Source organism: Apium graveolens, chromosome 9 (genome assembly GCF_009905375.1).
Source record: "Apium graveolens cultivar Ventura chromosome 9, ASM990537v1, whole genome shotgun sequence".
In the NCBI taxonomy this organism is placed as follows: Eukaryota; Viridiplantae; Streptophyta; class Magnoliopsida; order Apiales; family Apiaceae; genus Apium; species Apium graveolens.
Window position 1 is genome coordinate 159588464 of NC_133655.1, and position 20595 is coordinate 159609058.

The 20595-nt window shown below is 39.8% G+C and overlaps 1 protein-coding gene and 1 long non-coding RNA gene across 2 annotated transcripts; one reads left to right on the top strand and one right to left on the bottom strand.

Moving 5' to 3' along the window:
• Positions 1–10769: 10769 nt before the first annotated feature.
• Positions 10770–13495, top strand: LOC141684346 (uncharacterized). Its single transcript, XM_074489269.1, has 2 exons — positions 10770–11098; positions 12485–13495. Exons 1-2 carry the CDS (start codon positions 10866–10868, stop codon positions 13128–13130), a joined length of 879 nt encoding a protein of 292 aa, XP_074345370.1. The 5' UTR covers positions 10770–10865; the 3' UTR covers positions 13131–13495.
• Positions 13496–13842: 347 nt separating this feature from the next.
• LOC141684737 (uncharacterized) lies at positions 13843–18490 on the bottom strand. The gene is made up of 2 exons (XR_012560669.1): positions 17928–18490; positions 13843–17692 (listed from the first exon to the last, which is right to left on the bottom strand). It is a non-coding gene; the product is annotated as an uncharacterized LOC141684737 (long non-coding RNA).
• Positions 18491–20595: the final 2105 nt, after the last annotated feature.

The window sequence follows — 20595 nt, forward strand, 5'->3', positions numbered from 1 at the left end:
TAGGGATAAATAAATTATGATTGTATAATTAAATACTGCATTAATTGTACAAGCTGTGGGCTGCTAGGCCCAATAAAAAGATATATGATACTCAGACCAGAAAGGTTAAGCCTGATGGACCAGATCAGGCCTGATGGAATAAAAAAGGCCCAAAAGCCCTGATTATTAATTAATTTCGTAATTAATTAATAAGGGACAAATCAGATGTTGAAAAGAGTCCCGATAAGGATATAAATCCTTGGAGATTAGCCTCAAAGGGACCTAAAAGGATAAGGAATCAGTTTCCTACTATCTAGGACTTCAAAGTCCATTCTAATTATGAGACTTGCCCACCAAGTCTCCTATACCAAGTCCAATTCAAGGACTCCCAACATCTATATAAGGGGTCTCACCCCCACCAATCAGAACTACGTTTTTTGGTTTGATTCTCTAATTCACAGAGATACGTAGGCATCTCGTAAAGGCAGAATTAAGCTACGAAACACGAGAGCAGCCATTAAAGGCCTTGAGCTCCCGAATCTTAGTATTAAATACAGCAAGTAATAACCTTAGTTTTTTATCCACAACATTTGGCGCCGTCTGTGGGAAACTTTAACAACAACCATGGCGAGAACACGGAGAACAATTGGAGCTCTAGAGGAAGGAACACCTTCAGAGACAACCCAGGTGATTTCATCAACCGTGAAGGTTCCTCCCCATTCAACTTATGCATCTACTCAGGGGGAAGCCCAGATAGGGGCAACTCAACCTCAGCCACAAGGGACAACTCCCCCGACTATTCAAGGTACGAATCCTCAAGTTCAACAAGTACATATACCTGTGAATTCTCGACCCGTCGGGTATGAATATTCAACTGTTGTTACTACTAACCCCCCTTATGGGATGCCCCTTCGCCCTGAGGTTGGAGGAAGCGGATATGCTGGGCGAGGCGAAGCACGAGGGCAGTCACCCCCTATATACGAGGTTTGGGTCATATTCCTGAGGATCGGGAATTTTCTGGTCCTTATACTGAAAGAGACTCCGAATCTTCGGATGATGACGTGGCCCCGAGAAGGAGGCGTCCTGGAAAAGAGCCAATGGCCGATGGAAGGCAACGCCCCCAAAGCACCCCAGGGGCGAATCCCCAAGAAGTGCAGGAAAGGATCAGGGCTCATGAGGCTGAAATCCAAAGGCTGAGGCGTGATTTGGAGGCTCACCAGGCCACCAGACCCCAGATACCTCCTAGGGGGAGAAATCCTCCTCCTGTCATAGACCTGGATGGTCCGGTAAGAAGAAGGGCTGTTGTCCCAAGAACTGATCCAAGCAATCTCCTTCCCCTTGGAGATCCTGATGATCCAACTCCACCCTTCACAGAAGAGATAATGAATGCCCATATCTCAAGGAAATTCAAGATGCCCACTATCAAAGCCTATGATGGCACGGGAGACCCCGCAAATCATTTTAGGACATTCTCTAATGCACTGCTGCTGCAACCCGTGAATGATTCTATAAAGTGTCGGGCCTTCCCTCAAACCCTGTCGGGTATGGCTCAAAGATGGTACAGTCGCCTGCCCCCAAATTCTATTGGATCGTTCAGAGAATTAAGTCAGGCTTTTATTAAGCAATTCATCAGTGGAAGAGTCCATGAGAAAAGTTCAGCATCCCTTATGAGTCTTGTGCAGGGAGCTAAGGAATCCTTGAGAGATTACCTGAATCGTTTTACAAAGGAGGCTTTAAAAGTCCCGGACCTTGATGATAAGGTAGCCATGATAGCACTACAACAAGGAACCAGGGATGAGTTTTTCAAGATGTCCTTGGCCAAACGCCCCCCCTGAAAACATGTTACAACTCCAAGAGAGGGCAGGGAAGTATATCAAGGTGGAAGAAAGCATGAGGAAGACCGTAGTAAGTAATGAGCCCACTGGAGGCAAGAAGCGAAAAACTGATTTAGAATATATTGCAAAGGACAAATATCCTAGAACCGAACAAAACCCTGATTCAACCCCCAAGAAGGGAGGACCTGGGCAAAAGTTCACTGAATACGCTAAGCTTAATGCTCCTAGAAGTCAGATTTTGATGGAGATTGAGAAAGACAGAGATGTTCGCTGGCCTAAGCCCTTGAAGGCCGATCCCGCCAAGCTAGATAAGAGCAAGTATTGCAGGTTTCACAAAGATGTTGGCCATGACACCGACGAGTGTAGGCAATTGAAAGATGAAATTGAGTTCCTCATTCGAAAAGGAAGATTGAACAAATACACTGGAGAAGGAGGGGATAGGAATAATAATGGAAGGAAGAACTTTGAAGATCGTAGGAGGGACCAAGACGATCAGGGGCGAAACCCCCAGCCTAGAGGACCAGTTATAAACACCATTAATGGAGGGCCGAGACCTCGAAGGCCTGTGATAAACACGATCTTTGGAGGTCCAACTGCTGCTGGATTGTCCAAAAATTCCAGAAAGGCATATACTAGAGAGGTTATGCATATTGTTGGAGAAGCCCCGAAGAGGGCCAGGACAGAAGTAACATTGGCTTTTGATGATTCCGACCTAGAGGGTGTAAAGTTTCCCCATGACGACCCGCTGGTCATAACACCAATAATAGGAAATAGCCCGGTTAAGAGGGTCCTTGTGGATAATGGTGCTTCTGTGGATATCTTGCTTCACGACACCTTTCTAAGGATGGGGTATAACGACTCCCAGTTGACACCAACCGACATGCCGATATATGGATTTGCTGGAGTAGAATGTCCTGTGGAAGGGATAATCAAATTGCCAACCACCATAGGTACGGAGCCAAGGCAAGCAACGCAGATGCTGGATTTCGTGGTGGTAAAGGCTAGTTCAACTTATAATGCTATCATGGGGAGAACAGGGATACATGCCTTCAAGGCAGTCCCCTCTTCCTACCATTCAGTATTGAAGTTTCCCACCCAAAACGGGATTGGAGAAGAGAGAGGAGATCAAAAAATGGCTAGAAGCTGTTATGTGGCCTCTTTGAGGGCAGATGGAGTCGGGGGGCAGGTTCTTCCTATTGAAGATATGGATGTTCGAGAAAATGATGAGAATAGAGGAAGGCCAGCAGAAGAATTGGTTTCGGTTCCTTTAGACCCCGAGAATCCTGAGAGGACGACTTTCATTGGAGCCACATTAGAGGAGCCCCTTAGAGGGAAGTTAGTGAAATTTTTGCAAGAAAATAGTGATGTGTTTGCATGGTCAGCAGCTGATATGCCAGGCATAGACCCGGAGTTAATTACTCACAAGCTAAACGTAGATCCAAGCCGGAAGACAGTGAAACAAAAGAAAAGAAATTTTGCCCCGGAAAGACAAGAGGCTATAAAGCAGGAAGTGGAAAAGCTCTTAGAGGCTGGTTTCATTGAGGAGATTCAATTTCCGGAGTGGTTAGCAAACCCTGTAATGGTGAAGAAGTCTAATGGAAAGTGGAGGATGTGTATAGACTTCACCGATCTGAATGATGCATGCCCCAAAGACTGTTTTCCGCTGCCTAGAATTGATACTTTGATTGATGCCACCGCTGGACATGAGATGCTGAGTTTCATGGATGGGTTTAGCGGATACAACCAGATCAAAATGCATAAGGATGACATTCCAAAGGTATCATTTATCACTGACTTTGGTGTTTATTGTTATCTTGTTATGGCGTTTGGTCTCAAGAATGCAGGAGCCACCTATCAAAGGTTGGTGAATAGAATTTTTAAGGATCTTATTGGTAAGACTATGGAAGTCTATGTTGATGACATGTTAGTCAAGAGTCTAGTGAAGACTGATCATATAGCCCATTTAAGGGAAGCTTTTGAGGTCCTGAGGTACCACAAGATGATGTTGAATCCGACGAAGTGTGCTTTCGGAGTAGGATCTGGAAATTTTTTGGGATTGATGGTCTCGAAGAGGGGAATTGAGGCAAACCCCGATAAAATAAAGGCAATCCTGGACATGGAACCCCCCAAAACTGTCAAGGATGTTCAGAAGCTCACAGGAAGGGTTGCTGTGTTAGGACGATTCATCTCCAAGTCAGGAGACAAGTGCTTGTCATTTTTCAAGTCACTAAAGAACATCAAAGACTTTGTATGGAGTGAGGAAAATCAGAAGGCATTTGAAGAGTTAAAGAAGTATATGGGCCAGGCCCCGTTGTTGGCCAAGCCAGTTCTGAATGAAGTTTTATTCTTGTACTTGGCTGTTTCAGAGAGCGCCTTGAGCGCCGTGTTGGTTAAGGAGGAACTGAAAGTCCAGAAACCCGTATACTATGTCAGCAAAATTTTGCATGGTGCTGAGTTGAATTATTCAGCCATTGAGAAATTCGCTTTAGCCTTGGTAATGGCTTCAAGAAAGCTGCGTCCTTATTTTCAAGCTCACCAAATTGAAGTGCTAACAAATCAGCCACTGAGAAATATCATTCACAGTCCCAAGGCAAGTGGGAGACTGATTAAGTGGGCAATAGAGTTGGGAGAGTTCGATCTCAAGTATAAGCCACATATGGCCATAAAAGCCCAGGCACTAGCTGACTTCGTGGTGGAATGTACCATACCCAACCAAGAAGTCGGGGGGCAGGAAGATACCATACCTCAAGACAAGGGAGTCGACAATGGGGACAGGGAGAAGAATGATAAGGAGAAAGAATATTGGGTTCTCTATTTTGATGGAGCATCAAAAACAAATTCCAGTGGAGCAGGGTTGGTTTTGCAAAGCCCTGATGGGTTCTTAATTGAGTATGCTATGAAGCTAGATTTTCCAACCACAAACAATGAGGCAGAGTATGAAGCCCTAATAGCTGGCCTTGGTCTAGCTGGGACACTTAGAGTCAAAAACTTAAAGGTCCGTGGAGACTCGAAGCTGATCATATCCCAGGTAAAGGGAGAATTCGAGGCAAGGGATGATACGATGGCTAAGTATGTCCGCCTAGTAAGGGCTGTGATGACCCAATTTAATGGGTGCCATGTTGAACACATTCCAAGGGAAGAAAATGTTAAGGCAGATGCACTATCAAAGTTCGCTTCGTCTGAGATTGAAGAAAGTTCAGGAAGTGTGTACTTCCGTGTTTTGAAGACACGAAGCATAGATGTTAAGCTGGTGGCTCCCATAGGCTTGGGGACGTCATGGATTGATCCCATCAAGGCTCACATTCAGACCGGTTGGTTGCCAAGTGATGCAACTGAAGCACGGAAGTTAACTGTTCGGGCACTAAGGTACTCTTTGATAGATGGGATTCTTTACAAAAGATCTTTCGTGGTTCCCTACTTGAGGTGTCTCAGGCCCGATGAGGCACGCTTGGCTCTTGAAGAAGTGCATGAAGGTATTTGTGGACAACACTTGGGGGGCAGGGCCTTGGCTCATAAGATAACTCGTTTAGGCTTCTATTGGCCAGAAATGATGGCTGATGCCAAAGAATATGTGAAGAAGTGTGATCGCTGTCAGAAGCATGCACCAGTTGTTAGACTACCCCCCGAGATGCTGACCTCTATCAACTCCCCAATCCCCTTTGCTATGTGGGGGATGGATATTCTAGGGCCTTTCCCTATGGCCACAGCACAAAGGAAGTTTCTGATTGTAGCCATTGATTATTTCACTAAGTGGATTGAAGCCAAGCCCTTGGCCAAAGTCACAACTAAACAGGTTGCACAATTCCTGTGGGAAAACATTATGTGCCGATATGGAATTCCCCGTATCCTCGTCACTGACAATGGAACACAATTCAACAACGAGGAATTTAAGAAGTATTGTAAAGAAAATGAAATTGAGTTACGGTTCACCTCTGTGGCTCACCCACAAGCTAATGGGCAAGCAGAAGTAGCAAATCGAATAATCCTGGATGGATTAAAGAAAAGGATCGAGAAGTCAAGAAATAATTGGGTGGATGAGATACTTCCCATATTATGGGCCTATAGGACTACCTGTAGAGTTACGACAGGAACAACTCCCTTCATGTTGGCGTATGGGGCAGAAGCAGTAGTTCCAGTAGAGATATCACATTCCTCTCCAAGGATTCAGGCTTTCAATGCAGAAGAAAATGAGGAAGGGCAGAGGTTAGCCCTGGATCTGATCGATGAAGTGCGAGATACGGCACATGCAAAGGTAGTAGAATATCAGAAAAAGGCTTCATTCTACTACAACCTAAGGGTTAAAGAAAGGTTTTTTAAACAAGGCGATCTAGTCTTGAGAAAAATAGAGGCTTCTGGTGTCGGACAGAAAGGAAAGCTAGCCCCAAATTGGGAAGGGCCGTACAGAGTCAAGAGCGTTCAGGGTAGAGGAACCTACAAGCTGGAAACTATGGATGGTTTTGAAGTCCCGAGGACCTGGCACGCACAAAACCTGAAGGTTTACTACGTGTAAGATAGCCGAAGTACGATTCTCACTTGTCATTAGGACAAGTAGGTTTAAAAGCACCTTGAAGCTTTGCTTGCGTAGGATTTTATATTCCAGTAGAATTTACTTTGTCTAGTTATTATTAATTAGGGTCGAACCCATGCTATGTAAGGTTTTGAAAAACCAGACTTCATATTAAAGAGTTTGAAATTATTTCAATCTATGGATGTTTAAGATTCAAATGCATATTAAGATTGTAAGCTCAAAGATAGAAAGAGGCAAGAAAAGCAACATATAGAATACAAGCCCCGAAGGGTAATAAGTTCTGAATACGATTAAGTCAATACATAGAAAGCCACAATGGGCCAAACAAGAAAAACAAAATACTCAAAGATCCTTGAAGAAGTCATCATCGATGTTTCCTTCATTGGCAGCAGAAGAAGGAACTGGAACAGGATCAGCACCTCGAGGAGAAACAGCTTCGGCCTCAGCAGAAGAAGCAAGAATAGGAGAAAGAGGGATATCATCAAGAAGAGGTTCTTTCCCAAGAATATCAGGGACTGGATAGGCAGTGAGAGTCACCTCCGGAATCTTCTTCCCAATCTCCTCTACTATCTGCTCCCAACAGCTAGAAAAGGTCTCCGGGAAGTTAGCATCGTACTCAGCATTTAGGACATCCTGAAAGTCCTGAGATGCCTTATACTCAGCTATCACCTCAGCTCGGGCCCTTTGAGCATCCAGCTCCAGCTTACGAACTTTCTCCTTCTCGTCCGCCAGCTCCTTCTCTACCTCACGGAAACGAGTGAAGTTGGCCTCGGAAGCCTTGAGGTACCTATCCCTGTCCCTCTCAGCAATAGTTAGGCTGGTCCTCACATCCTTCAAGTTGTGAAGGACAGCCTGGAGATAGGTATTCATCTGCACGAACATATCAAAGTACAGTAAGTAATAATAAAAAAAAACAGTTAAAAAAGGAAGAGGCTTACAGAAGCCACGGCCTGAGCACCCAGACGTTCAATCTGTAGGTCATCAGAAGACTCGACGATCTCAGCCCTGTCACGAGGCGTGATCACACTCTGAGACCAAATGGCGGCAGCCTCGGAACTCCCTACCACCGTGTCCCTCCTCTGAAGGCCCCAAGTGACGGTGAAGGGAGAGTTATCTTCATCAAGGCTAGGAGGCCTCTGGGATAAAAAAGTAGGGACGGCCTCCTGAACCGTGACTGAAGGGCCGTCACCAATCCTAACCCACTTGTCGCGGTGGCTCTCAACAGCAGAGCCCTTGGCGGCACGGGCCTCCCGCTTCTTGAAGATCGTGTCCAAAGCGGCCCTAGCTGCAGACAAATACGAGCACGTAAGAAAAAGGACAAATAGAGAATGGAGGAAATGGAACAAAAAGGGGAAAGAAATACCCTCGGGACCAAGGTCACTTAGACCTAAACCTTGTAAATTACCCTCTGAAAGGATGAGAGCGCAATGGTGCAAGTTATCAGCAGTAATGGCCTTGATGGCCGCATCCTCATCTATCCCCAATTTTAGGTCTCTTAAAGACCCGTCTATACTTTTTGAGAAGTTGGGCCTGAAAAAATGGTCCCAACCCTCCTCGAAATCCAGAAATATATAAAACCACTCACTCTTCCATGTTGGATACGAGTCGGGATTGGTGCCAGAAATAAAGCAGGAACGAGCCAAGGATCTATGAACTATTTTGACCCATCCTTGGTCCTCAGAAGCATTTACAAATTTAAATAAATAACGAAAGACACAAACATTTGGCTCAAAACCGTGTTTACGAGATTGGGCCATATAACAGTGAATAAAACGCCAAGAGTTGGGTGTGAGTTGGGTCGGACAGACTCGGGCCTCAGCCAAAAGGCGAAAAACAAAAGGATGAGGAGGTAGGGGAAAACCAGCATAGAAGGTTTCCTTATAGACCCGAATGGCCCCAGGTTTTGGGTAGCAGGCCCTATCATTTGGACCTGGAGCCTCGGCCCTATAAGGGTGAGAAATGCCAAAAAGGCGGGCTATGGTACCTACTTGATCTGGACCAAATCTAGAAGGATAATTATATGCATCTAAGTGTAACATATTAGGAAAGGCTTGCCCAAATTCGGTTAAAAGATCCCTAAGAGAAATAACTGAGGAATGTACAAGAGATTTTTTACCTCGGCTGGCCCTAGAGGGACGGGCAACAGCTTGGGGGACATGGGAGTGAGATGAATCGGAATCCGCCATGAATGAAGACAAAAACTCAGGAAGCTCTTGAAAGTAAGTAAAGAAGATAAAGATTCAAACTGAATCTTCAAAATAAGCCCAGAAAGCGGCGGAGTAGAAAGCCGGAAATCGCTTGGAGGTGGCGATTCTTGAGAGACTAATTGCAGAGTTGAAATTTAGAAATTTTTGTGAAAGTGAAGTGTGAGAAATGAACTCACACTCCACCTCTTATATAGAGGAGCTCAAAGATGCACAAACGGGCCTGGGCCTAAGAAAAAGGCGGGAAGCCCATAAGATTTGAATTTTGAAAAGATTTAAAATCAAAGTTCATTGAATGAATCAAGGCTCGAACAACCCCAACAACGCTCAGGATGCATCGTCCCTAGACGTTGTTAGAAGTGTGTCTCCTAGGCGTGGTACAACAACGCCCAGGAAGCATTTGTCCCCAACAACGCTCAGGATGCATCGTCCCTAGACGTTGTTAGAAGTGTGGCTCCTAGGCGTGGTACAACAACGCCCAGGAAGCATTTGTCCCCAACAACGCTCAGGATCCATCGTCCCTAGCCGTTGTTAGAAGTGTGGCTCCTAGGCGTGGGTGCACAACGCCCAGGAAGCATCAGCCTCCAACAACGCCCAGGACGCAAGTTTCCTAGACGTTGTTAGAAAACTGTCTCCTAGGCGTGGGTGCACAACGCCCAGGAAGCATCAGCCTCCAACAACGCCCAGGACGCAAGTTTCCTAGACGTTGTTAGGAAACCGTCTCCTAGGCGTGGATCAACAACGCCCAGGAAGCATCAGCCTCCAACAACGCCCAGGACGCAAGTTTCCTAGACGTTGTTAGGAAACTGTCTCCTAGGCGTGGATCAACAACGCCCAGGAAGCATCAGCCTCCAACAACGCCCAGGACGCAAGTTTCCTAGACGTTGTTAGGAAACTGTCTCCTAGGCGTGGATCAACAACGCCTAGGATGTATTGAGCAGCAAAAGTTCTGTTTTTCTGATCATTTAATTAGAAAAATAAGAAAATTCCTTAAATATTTTCTGAAAAATGTTAATATTTTCAAAAATAAGGAATAAATCCAGAAAAGGATCCCAGAAATTAGGGAAAAAATCCAGAAATTCCTTAAATATTTTCAGAGAATAGGGAAAAATCCCAGAAAATTAGGGAAAATCCCAGAAAATTAGGGAAAAATCCAGAAGATAAGGAAAGAATCCCGGAAATAAGGGAAAAATTCCTGGAAATTAAGATAATTCCTGAATAAAAGGAAAAATTCATTGTAAATGTGTAGGTCGCTCCACACTTTACGGAAAAATGAAACCCTGTAAGGGAACGAACAGACTTAACTTCTGCGAAACCTAATCGATGTTTCCCAAAAGTTGGGGGGCAAATGATAGGGATAAATAAATTATGATTGTATAATTAAATACTGCATTAATTGTACAAGCTGTGGGCTGCTAGGCCCAATAAAAAGATATATGATACTCAGACCAGAAAGGTTAAGCCTGATGGACCAGATCAGGCCTGATGGAATAAAAAAGGCCCAAAAGCCCTGATTATTAATTAATTTCGTAATTAATTAATAAGGGACAAATCAGATGTTGAAAAGAGTCCCGATAAGGATATAAATCCTTGGAGATTAGTCTCAAAGGGACCTAAAAGGATAAGGAATCAGTTTCCTACTATCTAGGACTTCAAAGTCCATTCTAATTATGAGACTTGCCCACCAAGTCTCCTATACCAAGTCCAATTCAAGGACTCCCAACATCTATATAAGGGGTCTCACCCCCACCAATCAGAACTACGTTTTTTGGCTTGATTCTCTAATTCACAGAGATACGTAGGCATCTTAGAATTAAGCTACGAAACACGAGAGCAGCCATTAAAGGCCTTGAGCTCCCGAATCTTAGTATTAAATACAGCAAGTAATAACCTTAGTTTTTTATCCACAACAAATATAATGATAATAATATATTAAATATAATATAATATTAATAATATATCTGATTTTTACTCCGATTAATTATTTCAATTAATTCTCTATTTTTATTTAATCTTAAATCGGTAACTCCGCCGATTTCAACTTTTTAAAAGGCTTCATACATGTATTAACATGAAATAAAAAAGAGAGAGAGACTATGATGTATGCAAGAAACCATAAAATGACAACCTAAAACTTGCTTGTCAGTTGTGATAATGTTGTGGACCCACCTTTACCCCAAGCAAACGTTGTATAAAAGAGCTTGCTCCTCCCATACCCGAGTTATTATTACCTTCTTAGTTGTAAACCATTTCAAACTCATTCCGTGTTCCCCTCTTTCTAATCATAAAATTCATTGTTAATACAAGAATTTCTTAAAGATGGATCAAATATATGACATGGGTTGGCTAGTGATCACACTAACACTGGGTGGCATGGCTGCAATCTATGGTTTCTTGAAAAGGGTTAATCATAAATATGGCTATTCATCTTTTCCTTTGGATGATTTGGCTTGGAAATCTTCTTTTCTTGGGAATATTTGCAGCTTCTTCAGGGCTCTTTCTTGTGTTGGTGATTCCCCTAGTACCTGCTGCAATTCTCCTACTGATGTTAGGTATATATATATATTATTACACACACATATCCTTCTTTTTATGTAATCTTGGTGTTCTTTGTTTAGTGCTTCACTGTTTTCATATGTGCTTTGCTTCTTTTAAAAATATTTTTCTGCAGTTGAGCTATTAGTAAGCTTAAACTATTTTGGTTCTTATCATTGGGTTTTTATGATTTTGTTTCATGATCGAAGTTTAAGACAAAAATTTGGACTCTGATACTTATACAGAGTGTCAATCGAATTTCGAACCGGTGTTCATGGTTGTAAACGAGTCAATTTTAAGTGGTTTAAAAATTTAATGGAATGAATATATTGGCTTGAAGAAACAAATTATAAGTAGCAAGTCATTTCGGGTCATTCGATAAATGAGTATCCGTGCTATTTATGGATTTTTGTGCTGTAGATGGTGTTGAGAGAATCGAGTGGATTTTAGAATATAAAGGATGGAAATCGAGGATTTGAATCTTGAATGATCATCCTAGCCAAATTTTAAATTTTATTGTTGTCATTTAGGTTTCACTACTCCCTAATGAAACAAAAATAAAAATAAAAATTGTCAGTTGGAGGATTACACATAAAAGAGGGAACGGGAAGTAGTTGACTTTACGCCTAGTAGTATCTTACATAAAAATGAAAGGCAAAAAGGGGTGTTTCAACTACTATTAGATGATGTAGGTGAGCAGTTTCAGCCTTTAAGGTGATTTGTAGTTGGATATATGTTGAGAAACTTGTTGAAGTTAGCCTTTTGAGTTAATGTATTGTTTTGACCTTGATCAAAAGTTCATCAAAGATACAGGGAACTAAGGGACAAGAGGATATGGTTCATTTTTTAGATGGTAGCTGTTAAACAGAGTATTCTGTTTCAATATAATAAATTATTTATTTTCATATACTTATCTAAAAGATGTTATCTGATGTGTAACCAACTGAGCTGGCCTAGTTTCATTTCTCCCTTTAATATAAACATAGTATATTACAATAGCCCATGTTGGAAAGACTACTTAATATATATTTTAAGGTTATATACATAATACTGTCTTTCTCAAATATGTGAGAGTTCTAATTATTCACTATGTCTACATCATTCAGTAGACTATATGTGTATAATAAAAAATTCAGATTCTTTAGGTTAAGTTGAACTTAAACATGCTTAAACCAATTACAGTGATCAAGGTAGAACAATATAATTGCAAATTGATATGATACGTCTGCTCTTGCTGTATATAATTTACGTTTTGTACTACTGTCAGCTGTATTTATATTTCTTTCTCTGATTCCTATTTACTTGCGGAAATTTAATATACAAGCTTGTTTATTGTCTTTAAAATCATTGAAGGATATAATGTTTTCCTGCACTGCTTTAATAATTTGTCTCTGCTCTTTTAGTGATTGCTTGGAATTTCAGTTCTCGTCATGGGAAGAGCAAATTATTTCAGCTAAAAAATGCGAGCGTATAGTTGGTTATTACCTGCAGAAGAAATCTAATGGAAAGTATACTCTGGCAGTCATTGGGAAACAAATCATTGCAAGTCACATGTTGTATGAAGTTAATAGGTCCTTTGCTCGTTATTATGCTCCTCACTTGTCTCCACGACAATCTCTCAAGTGGAATACCAAGCGCGAAGTGATTGACTGGTTATCCACGATGGTAACTCAGCCTGAAAAAAAGATTGTACATGAAGTTCAGTATACCAAGGAGGGTAACAGTTTCTTTAAGGTTTTGATAGGTGAGTATCAGAAGAAGTTGATAATACCAGCAATGTATTTGCAGCAGCACAGCAACGTCAGGGAGGGTTCAATGAGACTGAGGAATGGGGAACGAGAATGGAAGGTGGAGGTTGATAGCCAAGTAATAAAGGGTGGTTGGGATGTTTTTGTCAAGGATCACAAGCTTCGTGAGGGTGATTTCCTTGTTTTTACCTCTCTCGGTGAGATGTTCTTCAATGTTGCTATTTTCGGTCAGAATGGTCGAATTAAAGAATTCCCTTGGTACCATGCTTTCAATCCTGATGGTAGAGTTGTTTATGCGTAGATATGGCTTATCTCCTTTTCATTGAGGTGGGAGTCTTAATTAACTTTAGGTTGGATAGCTAGGTGACTGCTTCGGGATGTAAACGGGAGGTTTGATGCTTACTTATCTTTGCGAAGGAATCAAGTACCGGACAATATGATATACTTGTTTTGCTTTCCTCAGGACTTACAATGGACATCTTACATTGGCTAAAAATGTACTATCCCTCTCCGGGTTATAATGTGCCTTGGCTACAATTGTAATGTCACTGTAGTATCATTGTACAGATAGACATTAAAACCTAAAGCTTAAGTTTTTCAGAGTATCATAATGGAAAACCTTAGTAATAAAATGTTTTTCCTGTATAAGAGCATTTTTAAGACACATATTTAGTCTACATATTTAAAAAAAATGTTAAAAATAACAATTTTTTGGTGTAAATGGCCGAAAATACATGTTTTGAAAGTTGATGACTGAAAATACCGTTTGGGATAGACAATTGCCATTTGGGTATCCTATTTTGCACTAGATACGCATTTTTCAATTCGGTATCAATTTTTTTTTCTAAGATACGCATTTGGGAAATGCGTATCTCTATCTCTATGGTAAAATCAAACTAAATTAAGCCAAATGCGTATTTCAATGATAATACCCAAACTAAAATTGCGTAATTTTAATAAATTTCTTATATACCCGACTCTCAAATGCCAACTCTCAAATGTGTATTAAGAAGGAACTCAAAATGTAAACGTACTTTTTATTATAAACCCGAACATTTAGTTTTACAATGAACACCTAGAAACTTATATAACCTATTTACAAGACTTTTTGATATCAATTACCACTGTTACAGATAGGCATCCAAAGGTGCTGGTAAACTTATCTAAACATATTTTATAGATTATCATCTTGGCTTGAATTTGTATTTCCTGAATCTGCGTTATCCTCCAACAACAGTCCACTACTATATGAGTTATTATTGGAGCATTCATCCTTATCTCTCCAAATTATTTGATCCTTATCACTCCTGTGGCTCAGACAACAAACATCATGCTGGTTTGTCTTAATACTCCCCCGCAAACTATGATGAGGCTGAAGGCAGAGTTTGATGCGGAAATGGACAAGGGCAGCTTTAGATAAGGGTTTAGTAAAGATATCCGCAACCTGATGAGTGTGGAGATGTGTCGAGTAATAAGCAGTCCAAGAGCAACGCGTTCACGCACAAAATGATAATTTAATTCGTTATGTTTGCTGCGAGCATCAATTACATGATTAACCGTCAAATGAAGAGCACTAAGATTGTCACAATAGAGTCCTGGTGGGATGATATTGGAATTTGTAGGTCTTTGAGAAGAAATGTAAGCCAAGTAAGTTGAGCTGCAATGTTACCCTTGGCACGATACTCAGCCCCTGTACTTGAACGAGAGATGGTATGTTGTTTCTTTGCACACCATGAGATGATGTTGCTCCCAAGGAAGGTGTAGTAGCCGGTAGTGGAGCGTCCAAGATCTTTTATTAAGAACTCTTTGTTAAGGAGTTGAATAATTTTATAACAAGCTTTAGTGAAGAACCTGTATGAAGGATATCGTCAACATATTAAAACAAGATTAGTGATCCTTGACTCGAATGACAAATAAATAATGAAGGATTAGCTAAACTACAAAAGAAACCGTAATTAAGTAAGAACGAGCTAAAACGATCAAACCAGCAACACGATGATTGTCTTAACCCATAAATAGAACGCAATAACTTACACACATAGTGTGGAAATCGAGAGTCTGCCATTCCTGGTGGCTGCTCCATATAAATGTCCTCAGAGACGTAACCATGCAAAAAGGCATTTTTAACATCAAGTTCGGGGTGAGCAAACAAAAACCGAAAAATAGAAAAACCGAACCGAAAAAAATCGAAACCGCGACAAAAACCGAGAAAAACCGTAACCGAACCGATAGAACGGTTTGGTAACGGTTACGATTTTACTCATATAACCAAACCGAAAACCAAACCGTTTGTATAATATTATATTTTCATGACAATATATAATAATACTCCCTCCGTCCCATTATACGTTTCATATTTTGACTTCTGACATTATTCATGGTCAACGATTGACTATTAATTTACGTCTAATCTATAAGATCAAATATAGTTATGAGTGATGAGTACATTAATACAATAATTTTTTTATATTTAATACTAATACGAAATTAAAGATATTAGCAATCAAAAGTATGCATTGATAAACATGTCCAACACAAATAGGAAATATTTTTAGGGACAGAGGGAATAATAATTATAGCTAGTAATATAGTAATAAAGTTTATTTTTTTAACAGAATAGTAATAAAGTTATATAGTCATATATAAAACTTTAGTTACCATAGTTACCATACAAGACCTAATTTCATTTTAATATTAAATTGAGTATGATATTAACCATGTACAGAAGCTTGTTTTTCCAGATTGATGTTAGAAGTCTGTATGTATTGCAGTGTCTAATAATAAAGTCAAATAATTACTAGTTTAATCTTTAATTCTACATTTGAAAACAAACTCACTTAATAATAAAAATATAATAGAAAGTGTATAATTTTAAATATTAAATTTATCATTTTTATCTTATATTTTTTCAAATATAAAACCGAAAAAAACCGAAACCGACAAACGGTTAACCGAACCGAAAAAAACCGTTCCGGACGGTTCGGTTACGGTTAATAGCTAAAAACCGAACCGAACCGACATGTACGGTTAGGTAACGGTTTTCGGTAAAAACCGAACCGAACCGAACCGTGCACAGCCCTACATCAAGTTGTCGAATTGGCCACTGTCGAACAAGGGCGAGGGTGATGACAATTCGAATGGTTCCAGGCTTGATGACCGGAGAAAAAGTTTCGGTATAGTCAACCCCATCAATTTGGTGATATCCCTTTTCCGCAAGACGAGCTTTGAGACGATCAAGAGTGCCATCAGGTTTTAGTTTAGTTTTAAAAACCCATTTAGATCCGATGACATGCATCTTTGAGGTGCGAGAAACTAGTTTCCATGTTCGAGTATTGTGTAGAGCAGCAAGTTCTTCCATCATCGTTGCCTTCCAACCAGGATATGCTAATGCTGACCGAAAGTTACGAGGTTCACGAAGAATGTCAACAGATTTAATGCTTGATAAGGCATATTTAGGATTGGGTTTCATAATTCCAACTTAGGAACGAGTTACAATAGTACGAGGGAGTGGCACCTCTGAAGACTGAGATGACTGCGAGGTAGTGATGTCAAGCTCAGTTGATGAAGATTGATCAGGCAGAGATTGTATTGTTTTCACTGGATGAGTTGTAGTTGATGCATCACCATTTTCATGGAATAGTGTAGGATCGTGAAGACTGCTCACTGGGGTAGAAGAAGTTTCTAATACGGGTATAAATGATGTAGATGGCACTAAACGTGAAGTAGGAGTTGTTGAAGATGGAAGTGAAATTTCACATTGGGGTAACTGCATCTCCGAATTTATACATGTGGAAGAAACACATTCAATATGTGGTAACCAAGAATAAAAAATACATATAACATGTGGTTGAGTACATACTGGACCGACAATGTTTACAGGCTTATACGGAAAACATAACTCATCAAAAACCACATGCCTAGAAATTAAAAACTTTTTGCTTGGAGGATGAAAGCATTTATAACCTTTATGTCTATCACTATATCCAACAAAAACACAAGGAATGGTTTTGGGATCGAACTTATTTCGTCGTGTATCCCATGTATATGGAAATCATTTAGATCCAAACACGCGGAGAGTAGAATAAACAGGATGATCATTATAAAGTTTAAAATATGGTGTTTCAGAGTTAAAAGCAGATGTAGGTAGGCGATTAATAAGATAGACCGCAGTAGTAAAAGCTTCTACTCACAAAAATAAAGGTGCACCAGAGTGAAATAACATTGTCATACCAAGCTCTCGAATAATTCGATGTCTTCTTTCAACCATACCTGTTTGCTCTGGAGTATATGGACAAGATACCTGATGGGTGATTCCGCTGGAGAGAAAATATGAAGATAATTTTGTGTTGATAAATTCTCCTTCTCCATCTGAATGAAATATTTTATTTTTTTTGTTGAATTGCCTGTCAACATAATGCTCAAAAGCTAGAAATATATTGAAAAAATCAGATTTATATTGCAATTGAATAATCCATGTATACTTAGAATAATCATCAACAAAACATGCATAAAATCTGAAATTTCCAATAGAACGAACATGGGTAGTCCCCACAAATCACAATGAATCCTTTCGAATATACCAGTACTTGAATGTTCAGAAGCATAAAAAGGTAATTTACTAAGTTTGCCTAGCTGATAACTATCACAAAGATGTTCAATTTTTAGAGATCCTAATACACTAATTAACCCTTTATTCTTTAAAATTTGCAAAGTCGAAAATTGCGGATGTCCTAAGCGTTGGTGCCACATGTATGCTGATCCTGATTTGAAATGATGAGAAAAATGCAATTTTGGTGAACTGGATAAGACATAAAGATCACCCTTGCGCCTCCCTATAATTAGTGGATGACCCGTCTTCCGTTCCTTAACACAAAAATCAACATTAGAAAATTCACAATTCACAGGAAATTGATCGGTTAACTGACTGACTGATAACAAGTTTGTTGTCAAACAGGAACTAATAACACATTTTGAAGAGTCATTGTTGTATTCTTTTGCCTAATACAAGAGTCATCAACGCCGGTAATGGGTAATGATGATCCATCTCCAATAAAAATATAATCAGTGCCACATGTTTTACGAATATTAGTTAACATACCTGATTTACCTGTCATGTGATTAGAAGCTCCTGTATCGGAAGTCCACTCTGTTTCGGTAATAGGGTTGTCCAAGGTCAGAGCTGCAAGAGCTTGTGGAATTCCACTATGCCGAGTGGACCTTTTTGGCACCCACCAACAAATTTTAGCTATATGCCCCATTGCTCCACAATACTGACATTTTTCTTCTCAATATAAGTCTCTCTCAGATTGCGTCATACGCCGTTCACCTGGTGGAGGAGGTCGTCGCTGCAGACTTGTAAGATTATTAGCTTTGTTGTTTTGATTATAATTCTTGCATTGTTGAGCCTGAAATCCAAGTCCATTAGAAGAAAAACGTGGCGCATTGTCACGATAACCTGAAGAAGACGTTTGTTGTTTCCGTAAAATGCCATTGGTGGAGTAAATTGTGAAGTAGAACCACCAACACATCCCGAGAACCAGCTGCGTCGTTGATCAAGATTCTGAAATGTGATATCAATTCAGAATATGAGGGTCTTGGTGGTTTCAACATTGTAGTTGTGAAGGTTTCATATTGAAGACCTAGGCTTGTAAGGAGACAAAAAACTTTTTCTCTATCAGGGATAGGTTTGCCAATAGCCGTGTTAGGTCCCAATGTGTTTGTAGAAGGGGGGTGAATACAAACTATACCGAATAATCGACTTTAGTGCGGAATAAAAAATTGAAACAAAATTCAAGTTAAATAAAAATATTATTAAACTTGAAAGGTGTTACAACAACGATATCAATTACAAGGAATTAATCTCAAATTAATTATCACAAATCTAGAATAAATTCGACATGAACTTTTTCTATTTTCGCAATAAAAAGAATCAAATGCTAAACACAATTTGAGATTATGTTCTAGGGATTTTGATCCGCTAGATAGTTACACAAGAACAAGAGAATGATTTCTAGTGGTTTGGATTTAACTTTAATAACTAGAAATGTGATCTTGAATTTAGCAGATGAAAATGAAATATTTTCCGCGGCTGCTTTTCTTTTCTGTTCTTGAGTGGTTGAAGATGTTATGTGTTAATGATTGTCTTCTGCTGCTCCTGTCTTTTAAATAAATCAATCAACAGAATCCACTTGAACTAGCAAGACAATCGGCATGACAATCTGTTGTACTAGCATGACAATCTGATTGAACTAGCAAGATAATCCTCCTTCCAGTAGAGCTTTCGGTGAGACAATTGAAAAAGGCCTGGCATGACAATCGGTATGACAATCCAGATTGTCATGCCAGTTCAATTTTAATTGTCTTGCTGAATTAAAACTGATTTTAATTCAATTATAATTCAGAAAATTCTTAATATTAATTCAGAATTAATTAATCAATTAATTCAATTAATCAATAAATTAATCTTTACAGATTTAATTTATTTTCTTAATTAAATTATATGACTTAATTAATTAATAGAGAATTAATACTACTCTTGAATTGCAACCATTCTTCTGAAAATCTTCTGATAACACTGTCAATTATGAATCAATTCCACCACTTCAATGTTGACACTCGATGTACTGTCTGGTTCATGAGTGACTAACTTTCGTGACGTTTCTTCATGTCTTGACTTTGATAACTTGATTTTCTTCAGATTAAATCCCTGCAATTATCTGATACCCTGACAAGATCTCTGTCACTTGATTAAATCCACAATCTTGATTTATATCACTGAGGCTTGATCAATTTCTTGAACTTCTTCCAGTGAAGTAATTCCTCAAGTTTGTAGATGAACCTTGTTTCTGAATCATTTGACAGATATTACTTTGAGAGATCTCTTTGACGGTAGATCCACTATTTACTTGTCACATTATTATTTGAGTTGAGTTAAATCCTCGAATAAACAAATAGGCTATGACATATGCCTTTCAATCTCCCCCTATTTGTTTGTTAGACAATAACAACAAATACATAGAGGATAACTCAACTAACAATAAGATAATGATATAAACAGAAATGCAAAGTAAATAGCAGAAAAGTTATGGATAACATTTAACATTTTCCAGATTCCAAATAGATGTTCCTCTAGACTGAACATATCTTCAAGTAGTTTCATCTTCTTTTGTACAACCACATTTTCTGTTGAGAAGCGCATATCTCTCTTGCTTCCCCCCTATGAAAATCAACTGTTTAAAGAAGGTCACCTTCGTTTACCAAATCTCCCGTACAATAGGATCCGCAGATAAAAACCAATGGTACTCTCCTTTTGGAAAACAACTTCTTCCCTTACTAGGAAATCACCTTGTGTTTACCACCTCTCCCGTACAATAGGATCCGTAGTTACAAACAACAATGGTGTGGTGTAGTGTACATATGTAGGATCTTTTTCTTCCTCCCTGCTATTTCTCCCTCTTAGTTGAGGAATCCTCCTAACTATTACTTAAGCTTTTATCTCCCCCTTAGAGAAGGAATGTATGCCGTTGTCTGAAGGAGTTCTCATATATCTCTTGGTTGGAAAAGAAATAACAAGTAGTTCCATCTTTCTTCCTCACTGTGAGTGTGTGATTCTGTTTTAGTGTACCTCACATGTATTTCAATCTTCTCTCCATTCGTGTTTACACTCATTCTCACAAGTGTATCACTCCTCTCATAGCTCCAAAATTCAGCTGTACCTGCAAGGAAAATCACCTTAGCCATCCTTAAGGAGCTCACCAGGTGGTGCA

Coding starts and splice junctions, on each gene's coding strand:
- LOC141684346 (XM_074489269.1), top strand. CDS start 10,866: ATGGATCAAATATATGACATGGGTTGGCTAGTGATCACACTAACACTG. Junction 11,099..12,484: donor AATTCTCCTACTGATGTTAG/GTATATATATAT, acceptor CTGCTCTTTTAG/TGATTGCTTGGAATTTCAGT.